Source organism: Aquarana catesbeiana, linkage group LG01, assembly GCF_042186555.1.
Source record: "Aquarana catesbeiana isolate 2022-GZ linkage group LG01, ASM4218655v1, whole genome shotgun sequence".
Lineage (NCBI taxonomy): Eukaryota > Metazoa > Chordata > Amphibia > Anura > Ranidae > Aquarana > Aquarana catesbeiana.
In genome coordinates this window covers 323,136,142-323,155,059 of record NC_133324.1, presented here as the reverse complement: position 1 = coordinate 323,155,059, position 18,918 = coordinate 323,136,142, and the positions used below count along the sequence as shown (strand labels likewise).

At 42.8% G+C, this 18,918-nt stretch overlaps 2 protein-coding genes across 2 annotated transcripts in view; one reads left to right on the top strand and one right to left on the bottom strand.

The window, feature by feature from the left end:
- The window catches only part of CFAP73 (cilia and flagella associated protein 73), a 46,639-nt gene extending 28,419 nt beyond the window's left edge, over positions 1–18,220 (top strand). The window contains exons 6-7 of the mRNA XM_073630420.1: positions 5,441–5,599; positions 11,307–18,220. Of these exons, the coding sequence (XP_073486521.1) occupies positions 5,441–5,599; positions 11,307–11,402 (255 nt within the window). The 3' untranslated portion in view covers positions 11,403–18,220. The remainder of the gene's footprint in view (positions 1–5,440; positions 5,600–11,306) is intronic.
- Positions 17,953–18,918, bottom strand: part of DDX54 (DEAD-box helicase 54) — a 32,560-nt gene continuing 31,594 nt past the window's right edge. The window contains exon 20 of the mRNA XM_073630406.1: positions 17,953–18,583. Coding sequence (XP_073486507.1) covers positions 18,327–18,583 — 257 coding nt within the window. The 3' untranslated portion in view covers positions 17,953–18,326. The remainder of the gene's footprint in view (positions 18,584–18,918) is intronic.

The following is an 18,918-nucleotide window of genomic DNA, read 5'->3' as shown; positions in this document are numbered from 1 at the left end:
CTGAATTCCTGTCCCTCAAAGGACCCAGAAAAAAGGATTTTATGATGAGTACAAAAATCCTTATTTTTCCTCTCCTATTCATTATGCTTGCTGTGGGTGCACTCAACAGGAGGGAGGGACCAGGAGCACCAAAGAGGGATCTGAGAAGAGGAGGATCAGAGCTGCTCTGTGCAAATCCACTGCACAGGGCAGGTAAGAATAACATGTTTTTTATTTTTAACTAAAAAAAAAAAAATGAGACTTTAGTATTACTTTAAGGGACGAAAGAATTCTGAAACCAAGTTCCTAATGCTATCCAACTTAGGGGTGGGCAACACAGCCAAAACACAGCTAACAGGCTCAACAACAAGGAAAGAGTGACACCTGAAGGGCCTTACGCCTGAAGCTGGCATCAGATGAGGCAGAAACATTTAATTGCTAAAACTTAGAGAATATGTGAACAATAGATCAGGCGCACCCTTACAAATCTGGAATACAGAGGCATGATGCCAAAATGTCCAAGACACTCACAGCCCTGGTTAGGTCAGTCTTAACTAAAAAGGGGGAATGTGGCTCTTGAGACAAGAAGCTGGAATGTTGGTCTGCCTGAGATACTTAGAAATGGTGGAACAAGAAGCCCAGGTGCCCTTTCTGCACTTATCTATATTAACAAAAAGGGAATCTGCTTTCCTAAAACAAGCTGCGTCTGAGAGATAAACTTACACAGCCCAAACATCCAAATCATGGAGAGAAACCTTATTCTGGTGAACCGGAGAAAGGTGCAAGGATGGGAAGACAGTGCCTTCATTAAGGTGCAAGGCCACCTTAAAGAGACAAGAATGCCTGGGCCTCAAAGCCTGTTTGTCCTTAAGCGGGATTAAAAAGGATTCCTTGCAAAGTAAGGCTGCCAGTTCAGATGCTTGCCTATCTGAGGTGATAGCTACAAGGAAAAACTAACTTGTGAGTCATAACAGAGAGAGAAATGTCTCTGGTAGGTTTATTTCAGGGGTTCTGAAGTACAGAGAGGACCAAATTCAAATCCCATGGAGGCAAAGGGGATTTGACCAGGGGAGCCACATGAGAAATGCCCTACACAAAAGTCTTGCTCATACAGTAGGACACCAATGGTCTCTGGAACACAGTAGCAAGTGCAAAAATCTGGCTGTATGGATCCCACAGAGCTACTATTGCATTCAGTGCTTCAGTTAGCAGATCCTTAAACCTGGATACAAACTAGCACAGTTTGTTGTTGAATCTGAAGACATCTTGCAACACCTCTAGGTATAGAGACCACTCTCCCAGGTCCAGACATTGTCGGATGAGAAAATTAGCCTACTAATTGCATACAACTGGCAGGTGGAACGTGATAACATGATGTTCTGCCCATGACAGTATTTGCTCTACCCCATTTCCTGTAGTGAGGCTAGTTTTTCCCTCGTGACTGATGTACACAGGTGTTGGCCCACTGGATCTGGATCAGGTGACACTTGAGTAGGTCAGTCTAATGCTGAAGGGATAGCCAAAACACCTGAAGCTCCAAGATATTGATCAGGAGCAAGATTCCCCCCAATGACCAAGTTCCCTGCATGACATAGTGTCCAGGACTCCCTCCCAGACTTATAGGCTGCTGTCCATCATCAGGATCTTTCAAAACAATGGAAGGAACGATGTACCCAATGTCAGAGCTGGATCCCAAAGTCACTAAGACAGAGACAGCCTGGTCCTTGGTGTTAAATGAAATGGCTTGTCCAGAGACAAGGATTACTCACAAGGAGAGAATGTTATGGTGCAGATTCCTGGAATTGAACTCCCTCAAAAGAGGCTATCAGTCCCGAGGCTCTTATGCAGTGGTTTATTGAACTTGTATTGAAGTAATGCAGCAGCAGTTCACGATAGACCCAATGAGACAGCTAACCAGCCAGGCACATTCACAGTTTCCAATGACGTGAAGAAGCAGGTTCCAGCCGAACTGACAATGTCTGCTGAGAGGGGACAGAATGCAGCCTGGCCATCTAGTGCCTAGTCAGGAAGGTTTCCAGAGCTGCGACCCTAAGCTTTCCCTTCTTCTCATGAACCTTTCTCTACCGCTAGTATTGTCTCTAACAGACGGGGTACCTTTCCCTACATTGCCCACTCACATAAAGCACACCATGCACAGGGGCCAGGGTTTTAAATAGAATCTGACAAACCTAAGATGGCCACCAGAGTCACTTGGGCAGCCAGCATCAAATCGGATCGCTGCCCCAGTGACTCAGGAAACCATAGAGCAGGGATATGCATTTAGCAGACCTCCACCTGTTGCAGAACCACAAGTCCCATGAGGCATAGCAAGACTCTGACACCCTCAAGCATGACACCCAGAGGCAGGGGCATGATGGTTCTGCAACAGCTGGAGGTCCGCTAATTGCATATCCCTGCCATAGGGGAACCCTGTTCCCCATGACTTCCTCTCCCTCTGCATTACTGCTGCAGTTGAGCGCCACTTGCAGTGGAGATAACAGACTGCACCTGCCTACATGCAGAAGCAGAGGGTCAGATAACTCCTGGACAGAAGCACACAAACTGGAGACCAGAGAGTCTGAAGTTTCTCCAGGGGAAGGAACACTCTGGTGCGGTAAGTGTCCAGGACTATCCCCTGATTCTCCGAGTATTGGGTTGGAACCAGCAATCACTTTTTGAGGTTCAGAATCCTTCGGACCTCTGCAACTTCTGGACAGGCAGAGAAACAGAGAACTATAGAGCCATTACTGATTGTTTTCTCAGGAGGAAGTCTAAGTAGCCCACTATTATAATACCTTGGAAACGTAGTAGGGCCCACAGTGGACCCAGTACTTTGGTGAACACTTGGGATGTGGAGGACATGCTATATAGAAGGTTATGAACTGGTAGTGCAGAGGCTCCACTGCAAAGCACAGAAAGCGTTGGTGCCCTGGAAAGAAGGGTATGTATAAGAAAACATCTTTTACATCAGAGTCCAAAAAGTCTCCCTGGTAAGGACAAGCAACAACAGATTTTGATGATTCCATGCAGAATTGTTTGACTCAAATGGTAATCATTTAGGGCCTTGAGGTCCAAGATGGGGCGAATGTTCCCTTTTGAGTTTAGGAACAGTGAACAGATTGGAGTAAAAACCCTAAAAACATTCCATGGTAGGGGACTGAGGCAATAACCCCTTAGTTCAAACTTCCACAGACTGTCTGATAGGGAGAATGGAAATGTGGAGAGATTAAAGGTGAGAAAGTGAGTAGGTGCAGGTAGCTAAACTTAAGCATCTGGGTATTGAGGATACAAGATTTCAATGTGCTCACAAAAGGCTAGCAGACCCCCCCCCCCCCTCCTGTGGAAAGTGGGAGTGCACCTTCGTACTGATGAAGGCTGCTCAGTGGATTTTGCCAGTAGGATCCTTGATGATGGCCTTCAGAGTAAGTCCTGAGTTGTTCCTCAAGGCTATGTGGACCACAGTCCAGCATTTTAGTCACAGAGCCCTGTGCATATGTACTGACAGGAGACTAATGAGAGACAGAAGGTTTCTAACAACCCATCAAAATTGAAGTTCAGAGCCAGAGACATCGGGTCCACGCGATCCGTGATCTGCGGTTCTGTGTCCGCATCAGTTAGATCACATTTAAGGGAACTGAACCAGTCACATATGGTTTGGCAGAAGAGATTTACAACCAGAACATGGTGTAAAGCAGAGCCTTCTAGAGAGAATATGGTCCTACATATAGCCTCCAGCCTTTATTGATGGGGTCCTTTAAGGAAGGGGCATCCTCATTTGGTATAGTAGTTGCCTTGGTAAGATGAGAAATAGCTGGCTCCACAGTAAGAACAGACCACTTTGTGAGAAACTACTCACTGAGCAGGTAGATATAAAACAAGCATTTGGAAGGAGCAAACACCTGATTAGGGTGCTTCCAATCTTCATACACAAACAACTAAAAAAGTGGGTGCCAAGGGAAGATTTGTGAGGCCTTAGGAGCACTCTAGGACCCAATGCTACACATCTTACTGGTAGGAGCAATGGGATTATCCACCTGCTTTAGCTCCATAAGGGTCCATATGATCTTATTCAACTTAAGAGTAGCTTCTCAGGAGAAAGCACAATAGTCAGAGATTTTAAGAAACTTCAGGATCAGAAAAAGTTTCAGCGGCTGATAGCTCAGTTGTTGCTAAGATCGCTGGCAGATCAGATGCTGAGTGTGCTAGGGAGGATGCAGTAACACATTTACCGCCTCTGCAATGATAAATTTGCTAGGGAAAGAGTGCTGTATGACTGTAGTAAAGACTTCTGTCAAGAAGAGCAGCAGGCCCAGCTACACCCAGCAGAGAGACTCTGATGAGGGGATAGACTTACTAACACCAGAGGGTAATAAGGTTTCAGGCTATGGGTGTTGCCACTATTAGGAGGTGTGCTGCAATTAGTCTCCACCCCTTTAGTGGATAGTGTGTTTGGGGCGTCTGGTACAGCGGAGATGTCTATAATAAGACATGTTGCAGCTGCCGGTGTTGTAAACTAAAGGTATTTTAAGGCCTTGCCTCCTACTTATGGAACCTAGACAGCTGGTAGCTGGCAGAAAGCCCAGGACTGAAGGGTCGAGTGGCTGGAGGTGACTAAGCGTCACTGCAGGCAGCCAGTAGAAAAAGCTCCATGTGGCTTTTGCAACAGGTTGGAAAAAAGCACAGAGTGAAAGTGCATGACACTGCAACCAGTGGAATGACATCAGCAATGTCACAGTCTTAACATCTTCCACAGCAAGCCCGCAGGAAACGGGGAATAAAGTTTGTCGCTTAGTAACTAAAAGAAAGGAGGGAGCTCTCAGTACCCAGCCTGAATGACCTGCACACAAGAGAGAGTCTTCAGAGATGGGCAGACACATGGCAATGCCTGGAAGGCGCACCACAGCTGTATTGCCAGAACCAGTATTCAACTAGTAGAGCTGAAGAAAATACCTCAATCCTTCTAGGATACAAGCAAAAAACTGAGGCATGCTAGTAGTAGGGTTATAACTCAAAGTTTCAGAACTCCTTTGTCTCTCAATGTATAAGAAAGGAAATATACGCTGGGTGGACTGACCTTTTAAAAGAAGTATGACCAAAGCTTTTTTGGCCATACGTCTCTTGTGGGTCACAGGAGTGCACTTACTTTTGCTCTCCTGTGACCCAGAGTTAGCTAATAGTGGGCTATTGCCTGCTATCAGCTGACATGGCAGAGCCGCTTCAAGCTCTGAAAGGAGCTTCTGCTTCACAGCAGATTGTTCCCAGTCTTAGAGCCAACGTGGGGCAGCTCCAGCATCACAGCAATGCTGCAAAATTGAGGAGAGTATGTGTGTTTTGTTTTTTCTTTTAAGCTAACTGAAGCTCACTCAATATGTACCATCATCTGGATGTAATTTTTTTTCATATTGCCCCCAAAATGTTTTGAATTAATAGGACAATTAATGCTTTCTGAAACATTCTGCAGGAGTCCCGTTGGGCACAAATTCAAAATACCGCAGCTGAAAATACATTACGATTGGGTCGAATCAGAATGGCAACTCTAAATCTCTCCCAAATCATCACTAAGCAGATGCATATCAAGTCAGATGAATCCATAGAAGACACTGAAGGGCAGCTTGAAAAGGTGAAACTCCAACTAACACATTTCCTTATCTGAACGATCACATAACTAAATAGTTTTAAGCCGGACCATTCATAGGAGTGTCTCCAGGCCAAAATGTAATCTTTAAACTAAACGTTATCTTGGCATGTAAATTTTGTTATGAGCCAAAATACATACCGTGTATCTCTCCAACCCCCCCCCCCCCGCCCCCAATACATATATACATAAGTTTCCCCACAACCTGTTGTGCCAAATACAGCGCCTTGCAAAAGTATTTATACCCATTGAAATTTTCCACATTTTGTCATGTTACAACCAAAAACGTAAATGTATTTTATTGGGGTGTTATTATTGCAACTTAGGCTTCATTCAGATGGGTGTGGGGACCCATTCTGCATGCACGCTCCCTTCATTTTTTGTACCTGCATATGCTCCAAGTGCAACAACAAAGGGAGCCTGCACGTGCAGGATGGGTCCCTATGCTCATCTAAAGGAAGCTTTACAGCACTATACTCATTGCTGCATTACTGATCTTTACTCAGCTGTGTGCAATGTTCCATAGACAATAATGCAATAATTTCAAATCTGTTAAAGTGGCGTTTTTACGCTCGTGTGCAAAAGGCCTTACAGTACAGTACAGTGCCTTGAAAGTAGGAGTACACCGAATGTTTTTTTTGGTGCCGAAACCGATACAGAAAATGAAAAATACACTAGGCCGAAAACCGATACCGAAAATGACTGTTTTTAAAACATATTTTTATATAAAAATGTATTTTTATATTTTAAATAAAATGTATACATTTTTATATAACACATTGCGAATAGTATTAGCAAAATTTCCATGCGGTGTACCTCTAGCAGATATGATGGTCAGAGACTGCAGACATGGTACAGGAGATGGTCAGAGACTGCAGACATGGTACAACAGATGGTCAGAGACTGCAGACATGGTACAAGAGATGGTCAGAGACTGTAGACATACAACAGGAGATGGTCAGAGACTGTAGACATACAACAGGAGATGGTCAGAAACTGCAGACATACAACAGGAGATGGTCAGAGACTGCAGACATACAACAGGAGATGGTCAGAGACTGCAGACATACAACAGGAGATGGTCAGAGACTGCAGACATACAACAGGAGATGGTCAGAGACTGCAGACATACAACAGGAGATGGTCAGAGACTGCAGACATACAACAGGAGATGGTCAGAGACTGCAGACATACAACAGGAGATGGTCAGAGACTGCAGACATACAACAGGAGATGGTCAGAGACTGCAGACATGGTACAGGAGATGGTCAGAGACTGCAGACATGGTACAGGAGATGGTCAGAGACTGCAGACATGGTACAGGAGATGGTCAGAGACTGCAGACATGGTACAGGAGATGGTCAGAGACTGCAGACATGGTACAGGAGATGGTCAGAGACTGCAGACATGGTACAGGAGATGGTCAGAGACTGCAGACATGGTACAGGAGATGGTCAGAGACTGCAGACATGGTACAGGAGATGGTCAGAGACTGCAGACATGGTACAGGAGATGGTCAGAGACTGCAGACATGGTACAGGAGATGGTCAGAGACTGCAGACATGGTACAGGAGATGGTCAGAGACTGCAGACATGGTACAGGAGATGGTCAGAGACTGCAGACATGGTACAGGAGATGGTCAGAGACTGCAGACATGGTACAGGAGATGGTCAGAGACTGCAGACATGGTACAGGAGATGGTCAGAGACTGCAGACATGGTACAGGAGATGGTCAGAGACTGCAGACATGGTACAGGAGATGGTCAGAGACTGCAGACATGGTACAGGAGATGGTCAGAGACTGCAGACATGGTACAGGAGATGGTCAGAGACTGCAGACATGGTACAGGAGATGGTCAGAGACTGCAGACATGGTACAGGAGATGGTCAGAGACTGCAGACATACAACAGGAGATGGTCAGAGACTGCAGACATACAACAGGAGATGGTCAGAGACTGCAGACATACAACAGGAGATGGTCAGAGACTGCAGACATGGTACAGGAGATGGTCAGACTGCAGACGTGGTACAGGAGATCAATGCAGCCTCAGCAGTGTCCATCAAATGCAGCCTACCAGTGCCCATAATTTGCAGCCTGCCTGTACCTTACCAGTGCCCAGCAGCCTACCAGTGCCTATCATGCAGCCTGCCTTAGTATGTCAGACAGGATCAGGACAGGGCAGTGTTAGCAAGGCAAAGCCAAGAACAGTGCTCTATCTATGGAGGAAAGCTGTCAGCACACCGCGTTAAGGAGCGGCTTGTCGTTATGATCAGCGGGAGGAGCATTATCAATGTGCAGCGCCGTGGGGGTTAAGAGTGCAGGACTTGTTGTTTGACATACTGTTAGAAACAGTGAGTCCGCTCTGTGAAGCTTAGCTCCTTATCGCGGTGTGCTGACAGCTTTCCTCCATAGAGCACTGTTTTGCTTTCTGCCTTTCAGCTGCCTCGTTGAGGAGGGAGGGGAGAAGAGAGGGGAGAAATTTCGGTGCATCCCTACTTGAAAGAGTATTCATACTGTACCCCTTGAAATTTTCCACATTTTGTGATGTTACAACCAAAAATGTAAATGTATTTTATTGGGATTTTATGTGATAGACCAACACAAAGTGGCACATAATTGTGAAGTGTAAGGAAAAGGATAAATGGTGTTCAACATTTTTTACAAATAAATATCTGAAAAGTGTGGCATGCATTTGTATTCAGCCCCCTGAGTCAATACTTTGTAGAACCACCTTTCGCTGCAGTTACAGGTGCAAGTCTTTTTGGGTATGTCTCTACCAGGTTTGCACATCTGGAGAGTGAAATTTTTGCCTATTGTTCTTTGCAAAATAGCTCAAGCTCTGTCAGATTGGATGGAGAGCATCTGTGAACAGCAATTTTCAAGTCTTGCCACAGATTCTCAGTTGGATTTAAGTCTGGACTTTGACTGGGCCATTCTAAACCATTCCATTGTAGCTCTGGCTGTATGTTTAGGGACATTGTCCTGCTGGAAGGTGAACCTCTGGCCCAGCCTCAAGTCTTTTGCAGACTCTTATGCTGCGTACACACGGGTGGACTTTTCGACCGGACTGGTCCGATGGTCTTTCCGACGGACTTGACGGACTTTTGAACGAATGGATTTGCCTACACACCAAAGTCCGACGGATTCGTATGTGATGACGTACGACCGGACTAAAATAAGGAAGTTGATAGCCAGTAGCCAATAGCTGCCCTAGCGTGGGTTTTAGTCCGTCGGACTAGCATACAGACAAGCGGATTTTTTGACCGGACTCGAGTCCATCGGAAAGATTTGAAACATGTTCCAAATCTAAAGTCCGTCAGATTTGGACCGAAAAAGTCCGCTGCAGGTCCGATGGAGCCCACACACGGTCGAAAAGTCTGCTTGTGTGTACGCGGCATAACAGGTATTCTTTTAAGTTTGCCCTGTATTTGGCTCCATCCATCTTCTTATCAACTCTGACCAGCTTCTCTGTCCCTGCTGAAGAAAAGCATCCCCACAACATGATGCTGCCACCACCATGTTTCAGGGTGATGTGGGTTAGTTTTCTGCCACACACAGCATTTTGATTTTAGGCCAAAAAGTTCAATTTTGGTCTCATCTGACCAGAGCACCTTCTTCCACATGTTTGCCATGTTCCCCACATGGCTTCTCACAAACTGTAAACGGGACTTCTTATGTTCAACAAATGGCTTTCTTCTTGCCACGCTACCGTAAAGGCCAGATTTGTGGAGTGTACAGCTAATAGTTGTCCTGTGGACAGATTCTCCCACCTGAGCTGTGGATTTGTGCAGCTCCTCCAGAGTTACCATGAGCCTCTTGGTTGCTTCTCTGAATAATGCTCTCCTTGCCCGGCCTTTCAGTTTAGGTGTATGGCCATGTCTCGGTAGGTTTGCAGCTGTGCCATACTCTTTCAATTTTCAGATGATGAATTGAACCGTGCTCCGTGAGATGTTCAGAGTTTGGGATATTTTTTTTTAGAACCTAACCCTGCTTTAAACTTCTCCTCAACTTTATCCCTGACCTGTCTGGTGTGTTCATTGGCCTTCGTGATGCTGTTTGTTCACTAAGGTTCTCTAACAAACCTCTGAGGGCTTTACAGAACAGCTGTATTTATACTTAGTTTAAATTATACACAGGTGGACTCTATTTTACTAATTAGGTGACTTCCAAAAGCAATTGGTTCCACTAGATTTTAGTTAGGGGTATCAGAGTAAAGGAGGCGGAATGCAAATGCATACCACACTTTTCAGATATTTTATTTTTAAAAAAAATCTTGAAGCATTTATCATTTTCCTTTCACTTCACAATTATGTGCCACTTTGTGTTGGTCTATCACATGAAATCCCAATAAAGTACATTTACGTTTTTGGTTGTAACATGACAAGATGTGGAAATTTCCAAGGGTTATGAATACTTTTTCAAAGCACTGTACTATTGATGCAGTTGTCAGATTTGGTGCAGACCCTTGGGCCTGGGACAAGGGTAGTTCTGTACCAGAGAGTAATATGTGATCAGACATTTCCTGGCTGCAGATCCAAGGATAAACTAAGGTCTGGTCTGGAAACGCAGCAGATACTAAAGGAATGGAAACTCCTAGACTGGACTCACCAATATAGCTGGAACAACCAACTACTGCTTTAATCACTTAATTGCCATATCAACTACACACTTATCACAAACCTCCCTGGGAAATGTTTTCACATAACCCTTTTTAAATAGAGAAAATACACCATTTCTCTGTGGCAAGCTTGTAAGTGAATGCCCCACCCCCTAGGGTTTTTATCAAATGAAAGATTTTTATAATTATGTGTTTGCTAGTGTGAAATGTGCTCAGTTTTAACCCCTAGCTGTATAAAACTTCTAAAAAGCAGCCATGATGTTTGTTTTAGCATTTGACAGTCGTGTTTTATATTTAAAAGCTAGGCTGAAATTAAGCTAAATGCTAGGGTCACATGAGAGTTTATCATTCTGTGTGTGCCTTACAAAAAATGCTGTATATCTGACATTATCAGTCCTTTCCACACTAAGATGATACAGTTGTTATGGGAGTTGTTTTACTAGAAGCAGAACATGTTCACTTTGCTTGCACATGATTGGATGTTTGAAATCAGCATAGCTTCACCTCATTCACTACGTAAAAATTCTCTTTTCAAAGTGAACATATTCTAACTTCATTAGTACTCCTGTTTTCTCACATAGAACAAGTTATTTTCCATAATGCCTAGTATTACCATACATCTAGCTAGGGCTACATTCATACGGCTAATGTCTGCAGCTATTTTACTGCGTTCAGAGGTGGATAAACACCATTCCTGGACGCAGAAACACTCTGTGGTATGGTGGAATGCAAATTGGCCTTTTACCTGTAGCCAGTTTGTGTGTGGCCACAGAAACGTCGGCCCTGGACGCACATTGGCTGAGTCCAGGGTCAGTCGTAAGCTCCATTTGCATGTAACTGCTTGAATGAGTGGCTACATGTGAATAGCAGTGGCAACTGCCATTGATTTGTACAGAGCACATATCTGCGCACAGTGTGTCCAAGCAATGTCTACCGAGTCTTACTGGGCACAGATATTCGTCGTTTGAAGGTAGCCTTAAAGCACCACCAGTTGCTATATGCCCTTTGTAATCCTAAGCAATGTCATTGCCATGTCCAATTAATACTAACATTATTTTCTTGTACATTTAGATTAAGATCTGCTTTGCGGACCTTGATGCCATTTATAAGGATCTAAAGAAGGCCGAAATAAACCCACAGACACCAGCTATGTCTACTGCAAACTGACTGTGTGCAAAAGTTACTCGTGCAGAACTCGAGTTCACCATGCCTTTTTCTGCATCACCCATTGCTTATTATTATGTACTTCCTGAAAATGCAGCATTGGCATTCTTCAGAGCAGCACAATAATAAATGAAGTAATGACCAGGAAATTACAGAGGACTGTGGATTTAGAATAATCTAGATTGAGTTACACAATGTGTATGTTTTTATCTGTGTGTATGTAAGTGTATATATAATAAAATATGACATACAAAAATTTTTATATGTTAAAAGGTTAGTTTACATTTACCAAAAAAAACTGCCCATACAGATAAGGGGAGGCTGTAGTTGAAAGCAAACTGTGCAGCTTTGACCAAAACATAATAATGCCATTTACGTATCTCATGAAGCCGGAGCTGAAAACTCACAGGAAGTTGCTAGGACATTGCTATGCAAGGCGCAGCTATACTGTTCACCTTAACCATCGCAGGAGTGAACTCTTTCTCTGATTCAAACCCCCTCACATGCGCTTTCTACCCCCTGGTGCAGTAGCTCTGAGCTCAAAGTTTGAAAGCTCCCTCCTGTGATGGTGAACTTTAACAGCTGGACCTTGCGTAGAAACGTCCTGGGAGTTTTCAGGTCAGGCTTCGTGAAGTATGTAAATGGCCTACAGGTATAGCTAGGTCATTATTCAACTTTATTTAAAACTGCAGTTTGTGTTTTATCTACAGACACCCCTTATCTGCATAGGCAGTTTTTTTTTGGGAAAGGTGAACACTTTAAAGTGTCTGTACTCAAAATTTGTTTTTACAGTTTTAGATTTAGAGAGACGAGGGGTCAATACCTTTTTGTTAGATGATGTCTTTGGCTGATTCACCCTCTCCATTTGTCCTGGTGACCTTCGGTGAGAGGAAACGTTTCAATTTGAACATATGTTCAAATTGAAAGTGACAACTGATAAGAGGATTTCCTTAATTTTGGGTAAAATTTCCACTACTTCCTGTTGTGTCTTTGGGACAGGAGGTACAGGTCACTAAAAGAAAACTTTTTTTTTTAATGAGTGGAGAAAGATTAGAAACCCTCTCAGGTTTATGTTCGTGCACCAGAGATTCACCCTCTCTATTTGTACATATGAACATAAGAAAATCCCAAATTTTGGGCTGACATCAGAACAGTAATAGAGGGAAAATTTTCTAATGGGGACACTAATTTAGGTTGCCCTGGTGACAACAAGTGATTTATTCACTTTTGGAGAGATTTTCTCTCACTTCCTGTTTTGGCTATGGGACAGCAAGTGAAAGGAAATCTCCCCAATGGGACATAGATGGCAAAAAATACTGACGAGGGTTTTAACCCTTTTACTCTTTTTAAATTTAAAAAAAAAAAAAAATTATACTTACCTGCTCTGTGCAAGGGTATTGCGCCTCGCCTGGGGTCCACTGCCAGCGCTCTCCTCTCCTCCTCTAGACCAGTGTTTCTTAATCTTTTTTCAGTCAAGGCACCCTTTAAAATTATGGATAATCTCAAGCCTCCACATTCTAAAATGTAAAAAAAATATTCTAATAGTTTTACATAATACATTAACATCCACACACGTAGGACACCCAACGTTAGAGGTGATTTATTCTTCCAAATCCAATACAGTTTTGCACACTGGTACTGACTAGTAATCCAATGTTTCTCTTCTCCCTCAGTTTTTCTACATCACTCAGCTAATGTGACCCCAGTGCTGACAGAGAGGGGCAGGGGAGGGTCATTGGTTGTTAACATGCCGGCGGATAGAAGGTCATAATGGTGAACAATGAAGACCTGTGGCTTTGTGTAACTAAAAGGCAGGTTTCATCCATCTTTTTAGGCGTTTTGTCAAGGCATCCAGGCTGAAAAAGGCTGGTCTAGACACACACAAACACCCTACACTCTCTCCTCACAGGATTTGACTGACAGCAGCAGGGACCAATGGCTCCTGCTGCACTCAGCAAAGCCTGCGAGAGCAGGGAGAAAGGAGAGAGGACAGAAGACCAAAGTGTTAATGAGGGGGAACAGATAGTGGAAGATTTTTTTACCTTAATGTAGGTAATGCATTATAGTAAAAAAAAAAAAAAAAAACCTTTAGAGTTTAGAATCATTTTAAAATACTGGTTAGAGCTACACCTTAAGACAACTGAACTGCATTTATCTCTTCTTTTTTAATTTAGGAGCAACAGGGCTTAATTGTTCTGGTGCGCACAGCTGTCACTATGTTGAAAATGATTTTGCGCCTTACAGTATGTCCAAACAGTAATTTAATTTTACCAGCCAAGGCTCAAAGGTTTTAAACACATTTGATTAATTTCATGAAATGAAATGTAAATAGCCGTTTTCTAAAAAAACAAATGGCTGTCAAAATATCATTTTTTTGCATCTATATGAAAATGGATTGTCTTTTACAAAAAAAAAAAAAAAAAGAAACAGAATCTGTAGTGCCATCTGCTGGTGGCTTTTAGATTTTCTGTCTCCTTTTTAAATGAAACCCAAAAACAAACAAAAAAAATATATACAGTATTAGTTTTTTTTAAATTTTATTTTCACCTGGTAATTCTGCAAAAACACTTCCTGGGGTTAAATTCACTAGCGTTTATCACATGCAATATTTGTGTTTTATAGACAGTATTGCATTTGATAATTAAATTTCCATTGACTACAATTAAATATGGCAAATGCAGTAATTATCTGAGCTAAATATCCTAAAATAATATGATATTACATTACATTAAAGTCAATTCCCCAAAAAATTAATTTGTTTATTATCTTGTGATCTATCCACTCGGTATTTACCACATGTGCAAAATTAGGATTGATGCATTTAGTAGTGGTATTGCTACCAGCAATAATTATTATACATGATTAATATAGTATAATTCCTCTGGTCTGCTATTATACACCTATACTAAGATCAGCTACCACTCCTAATTATTTCACACACTAATAAGCATGACAGGTCCTCTTTACAGTGTGAGTCCCCACATCTCACCTCTAGGCTAGGAAGCCTGAAATAAAAAAAACAAAAAAAAAACAAAACAAAAAACAACCTTCTCAGCTTCCCAGCTGAAGCGGTGCCATTTTTTGGAATTCAGAGGCTGGGCCTCCGAACTATCATAGAGACTCCAGGAACCATCTGGTCTGCCGAAAATCTCTATGGTCAGCATCCAGGGCCGATGGCAGCGAGCCTGGAGAAGTACCGGAGGGAGGCGGCGTCCCCTCTCGCCGACCGTAAGAACGATCAAGTGGCTGCACAGCCGCTATGATCATTCTTATGGTGAAGAGAATCGCTGGCTGAAAAAAAAAAAAAAATATATCTGAATGATGCCTGCAGTTACAGACATCACTGCACAAAGTCAAGGACGTCATATGACGGCCGGCAGGCGGGAAGCGGTTAAACAGCATTGACGTTGTACAGGTGTAGTATTATAAAAGCTCTGAAATGTCTTCATTACCTCTCCCTTGGGGATTTTTTTCCTGTCTTGTATATGTGACTTTTCTGTGACATTAGCAGCTCGCTGCACTGCTCTCCTGGTTTTATTGTCAGTCTGAGATCAGCCGTGAATGATGTCACAGGGGGCGGGGAGATGGGCAGCATCTGGTAACGGCCAGACGCCATGCAACGGCATAAATGATCTTGGAGGTCTGCAGTTGAGAGGGCTTCTCTCTCTCTCTTCAGTCCTGCCAGGTAAAGACTGGTCTCCTGTCTGTTTCTGGATGTGCTGTCCTGGCTCCCGTGTTATGCTCTGTGCTTCTGTGGGTTTGACAGTCTGACTGGTTTTGTCTTAGACTCTTTTGTTTTGCTTGCACATGGTTGGATGACAGAAGTCAGCAGAACTTCACCTCTTTCACTATGCTCTAGGGAAAATTCCCTTCTAAAATGAATAGCTTTTTTGCCGTTTGTAGGGGAAACACAGTAGGGTTGATTTTTTTAGCATACAATGTAGAAGCCCAGCTTATAGATCTTTAAACCCTTTGTTAGGACATATAGTGTTCAAATGCAGGTTACAATTATTGAGATCTGTAAGCACAGTACATACAGGTTTAATGCTGGTACACATGGGCTGAATATAATCCGGTATTGGGCGGTTCAACAGAAACTGGCTGATATTTGGTCAGTGTGTACAGCAGCCTGTTGAACAGGAGGCGGTCTAATGACCGACTTATCAAATGGGCAAGCAATGGAAAGCCAATGGCTGTGAGCGCTGGTCAATGTGTTCTAATGGGGGGGGGGTTGTCAGAACACAATAGTTCAGCAGGGGAGATCACTGTACTAACATCGTTTTGTGTTAGTACAGTGATCTGTCATATTTTGTTTTGTTTAGCCAGCTTGGTTGAACTAAAAAAAATCTCCCCGGGTGATCTAGCATTAGTTATGGCAAACACAGCTCCCTAGCCTCCTCATAAACAAAGAGATTAAGATTTTTCAGTGCTGAAGTTTCCAAAAAAAGAGCATCTTAAAATGGCAAGTTGCAATTTTTAACCACTTGCCGACCGGCTCACGCCAATATATACATTGGCAAAGAAGTTCGTTACCGCAAATCACTGTATGGGTACGTCTGTATCTTTAAGGGCGATAGCAGGCGCACACCCGCTGCACGGCGTGGAACGTGATGCGTGTGGCCTGTCGGCGATCGTGTGCACAAGAGCAGGAACAGGGATTTGTGTGTAAAACACACAAATCCCTGTTCTGTCAGGGAAAAGGAGACATATAGTTTGTTCCTACTAAGTAGGAACAAACTATATGTCTCCTCCCCCAGTCAGTTCTATCCCCTTACAGTTAGAAACACTAACTAGGGAACGCATTTAACCCCTTGATTGCCCCCCTAGTGTTAACCTCTTCCCTGCCAGTGACATTTATACAGTAAATCAGTGCGTTTTTATAGCACTGATTGCTGTATAAATGTCAATGGTCCCAGAATGTGTCAAGTGTCCGATCTGCCGCTGCAATGTCGCAGAATCGCTAAAAATCGCAGATCACCGCCATTACTAGTAAAAGAAAAAAGCCATAAAGCTTTCCCATAGTTTGTAGACGCTATAACTTTTGCGCAAACCAATCAATATATGTAGAAGAATATATATTGGCCTAAACTGAAGAAGAAATTTGTTTTTTATAAAACATTTTGGGGAGATTATAGCAAAAAGTTAAAAATAGTTTTTTCTAAATTGTCACTCTTATTTTTTTATTGCGCAAAAAATAAAAACCGCAGAGATGATCAAATATCACCAAAAGAATGCTCTATTTGTGGGGAAAAAAAGGACATCAATTTTGTTTGGGTACAGCGTCGCATGACCGCGCAATTATCAGTTAATGCGGCGCAGCGCCGTATCACAAAAAATGGCCTGGACATAAAGACCGGAGGATTTGGCTGCTTAAAGTGGTTAAAGTTATGCTATGTGAATGGGAACATGTAACAAATATAAAGTAGGCATTATCCCAAATTGACTGCAAACATGGAAATACATTTCCAAGAAAAGACAAATATGCTAGAACACGGTTTTAAACCCAAGGCAAAGAAAAAGACAAATATGCTAAAAGCGCATGTATCAAATACAAGGCCCTCAGGGAGAATACGGCCTGCCAGGCTATTTCATGTGGCCCTCGCACCCAGGGCTTTTTATCAGCTGTAGCTCCAGCTCCCGGGGCGTTTGACATTTTTTGCTGCTAAACACCCCTGCCTGTTAGCCTATGCGTGCAGGCATTTGGAGGAGTTTTGAGGCAAAAATAAATAAATAAAAACACACACAGCCTAGGCGTCCAGTAGTTTTGACCAAAAAAACGCTTGACGTGCCTAAAAACGTGTAAACGCACTTGCGCACCAGGCGTAGTTAGGCCTTGAGCGTTAATTTCACTAGCCAGAATAAATTATTATGGCCAATGAAATTACTTAAAGCCCAAACGCTTCAAGCACCTAAATGCATTACACAAGTTTACAAGTGTCAAGTGTTTTTTTCTGCCAGGAGGAAAGGAGTTTGGAAGCATTAGAAAAACGTCCAGTGTGCATAAGGCCTTAAAGTAGATGGTATTTGACTAGTCCTAACAAATCCGAACTGGAAGCTAATCCTTTACAAAAGGACAATGGGCAGAGCCATGCAAATCATTCCTTTTCTCCACTGCACTAAAATAATTCAGATCTCCACATTTAAAGTAAAAATACAGTGTAATAGAGAGCAACTCCTTTCCAATTGCTTACAACTGTTTCGGTGTCGTTATCCATCATGAGTGCAATGCATTGAAACCATGCTGTCTTTGGCATAGGGCTTGGAGAGCAATGAGTAATCATAGTCAGGTTGAGGTAGGCCAAAAGGGGGAAAAAAAGCCATCCACTGTAAACAAGTCTATTTACAACACAAGGAAATTTTTATGTAACCGCTATCATTAAAATGTATTTAAAAAATGTTCCTTATTCAAGTGATGGTTTAGCAGATAAAACTATCAAATGTATAAATTTGATGAACTAACACTATGGAAAGTAAACAGTAATCCCAGCATGTTATGGTATTCTGGTAATACCATTTGGAAATAACAGAATAAACATCACAAAAACTCGGAAAATCTAGCCAATGTATTTAATAAGGTTCAAAAACCATTTGCAATAGCCATGTGTTCTTATGTTTGCTGTCCAGATGTAGAAGTATCTGCAATGCAGTCTTGGGTGTTTGGCCTCCTTCCCTCAGTGGACACAAAAGAATGAAGACTGCTTTTATCCAAAAGATAAATAAATCTTCTTACTCTGAAGGTAAATTTGCCAAGCTTCTGTCTATTTGAGCAAAGTTGAAACTGTTCAAGCCTTGAATCAGGAACCCATTAAATGCCTGTCCAATACAGACCAATGTAGTGTTCCTTTGCACAGCAAGTACATTTATTCCAAATGAGCCATGTGGTGTTCTAAATTACCCGGCAAGTGCTCATCTATCTGCTTGGAAGTGTCAAGATCTTTTCTTCATCTTTCCTTTCTTAAATCCATTGCTCTTCCCTCTACCAAAAGCAGTTTTCCTCATTTCCTGTACTCTCTGCTTTGTTTTATTTTTCAGCTTTTTCATTCCACCACTTTGTAAGAAACGCTGCTTATCCTGTAATCTTCTCTGCTTGAGAATCTGCTGTTTGGTGCGCAGCTCAGAGCGGATCTTGCCACGGGGGCCTGATGCCTCTGTACGGGGCAAGCTTCGAGAGCCACCACGTCCACCTGTTGACAATGCACAAGGGTTACACAGTAGCACATTTCCGTATATATTTTTTTTTTTTTTACACTTGGATTCCAAATTACTCTACAAACGTGAAGACAGTTAGTAAGGGTGCAAACATGGCAACAGCAATTATTTAAGTATCCATTCAAAAGACTTCAAGTTTGATATCCATTTGTAACAAATGGCCCCTGCCCCCACCTATAACTGGCCTTCACAGCAAGGAGCACATTGAAGGGCAAACACATGAAAGACAAAAACAGAACATTCCATAGCTCAGCTCACCAACCGACCAAATTAAACTGTCCAACAGTCTGCGTTAAAAACAGGGGTTTAG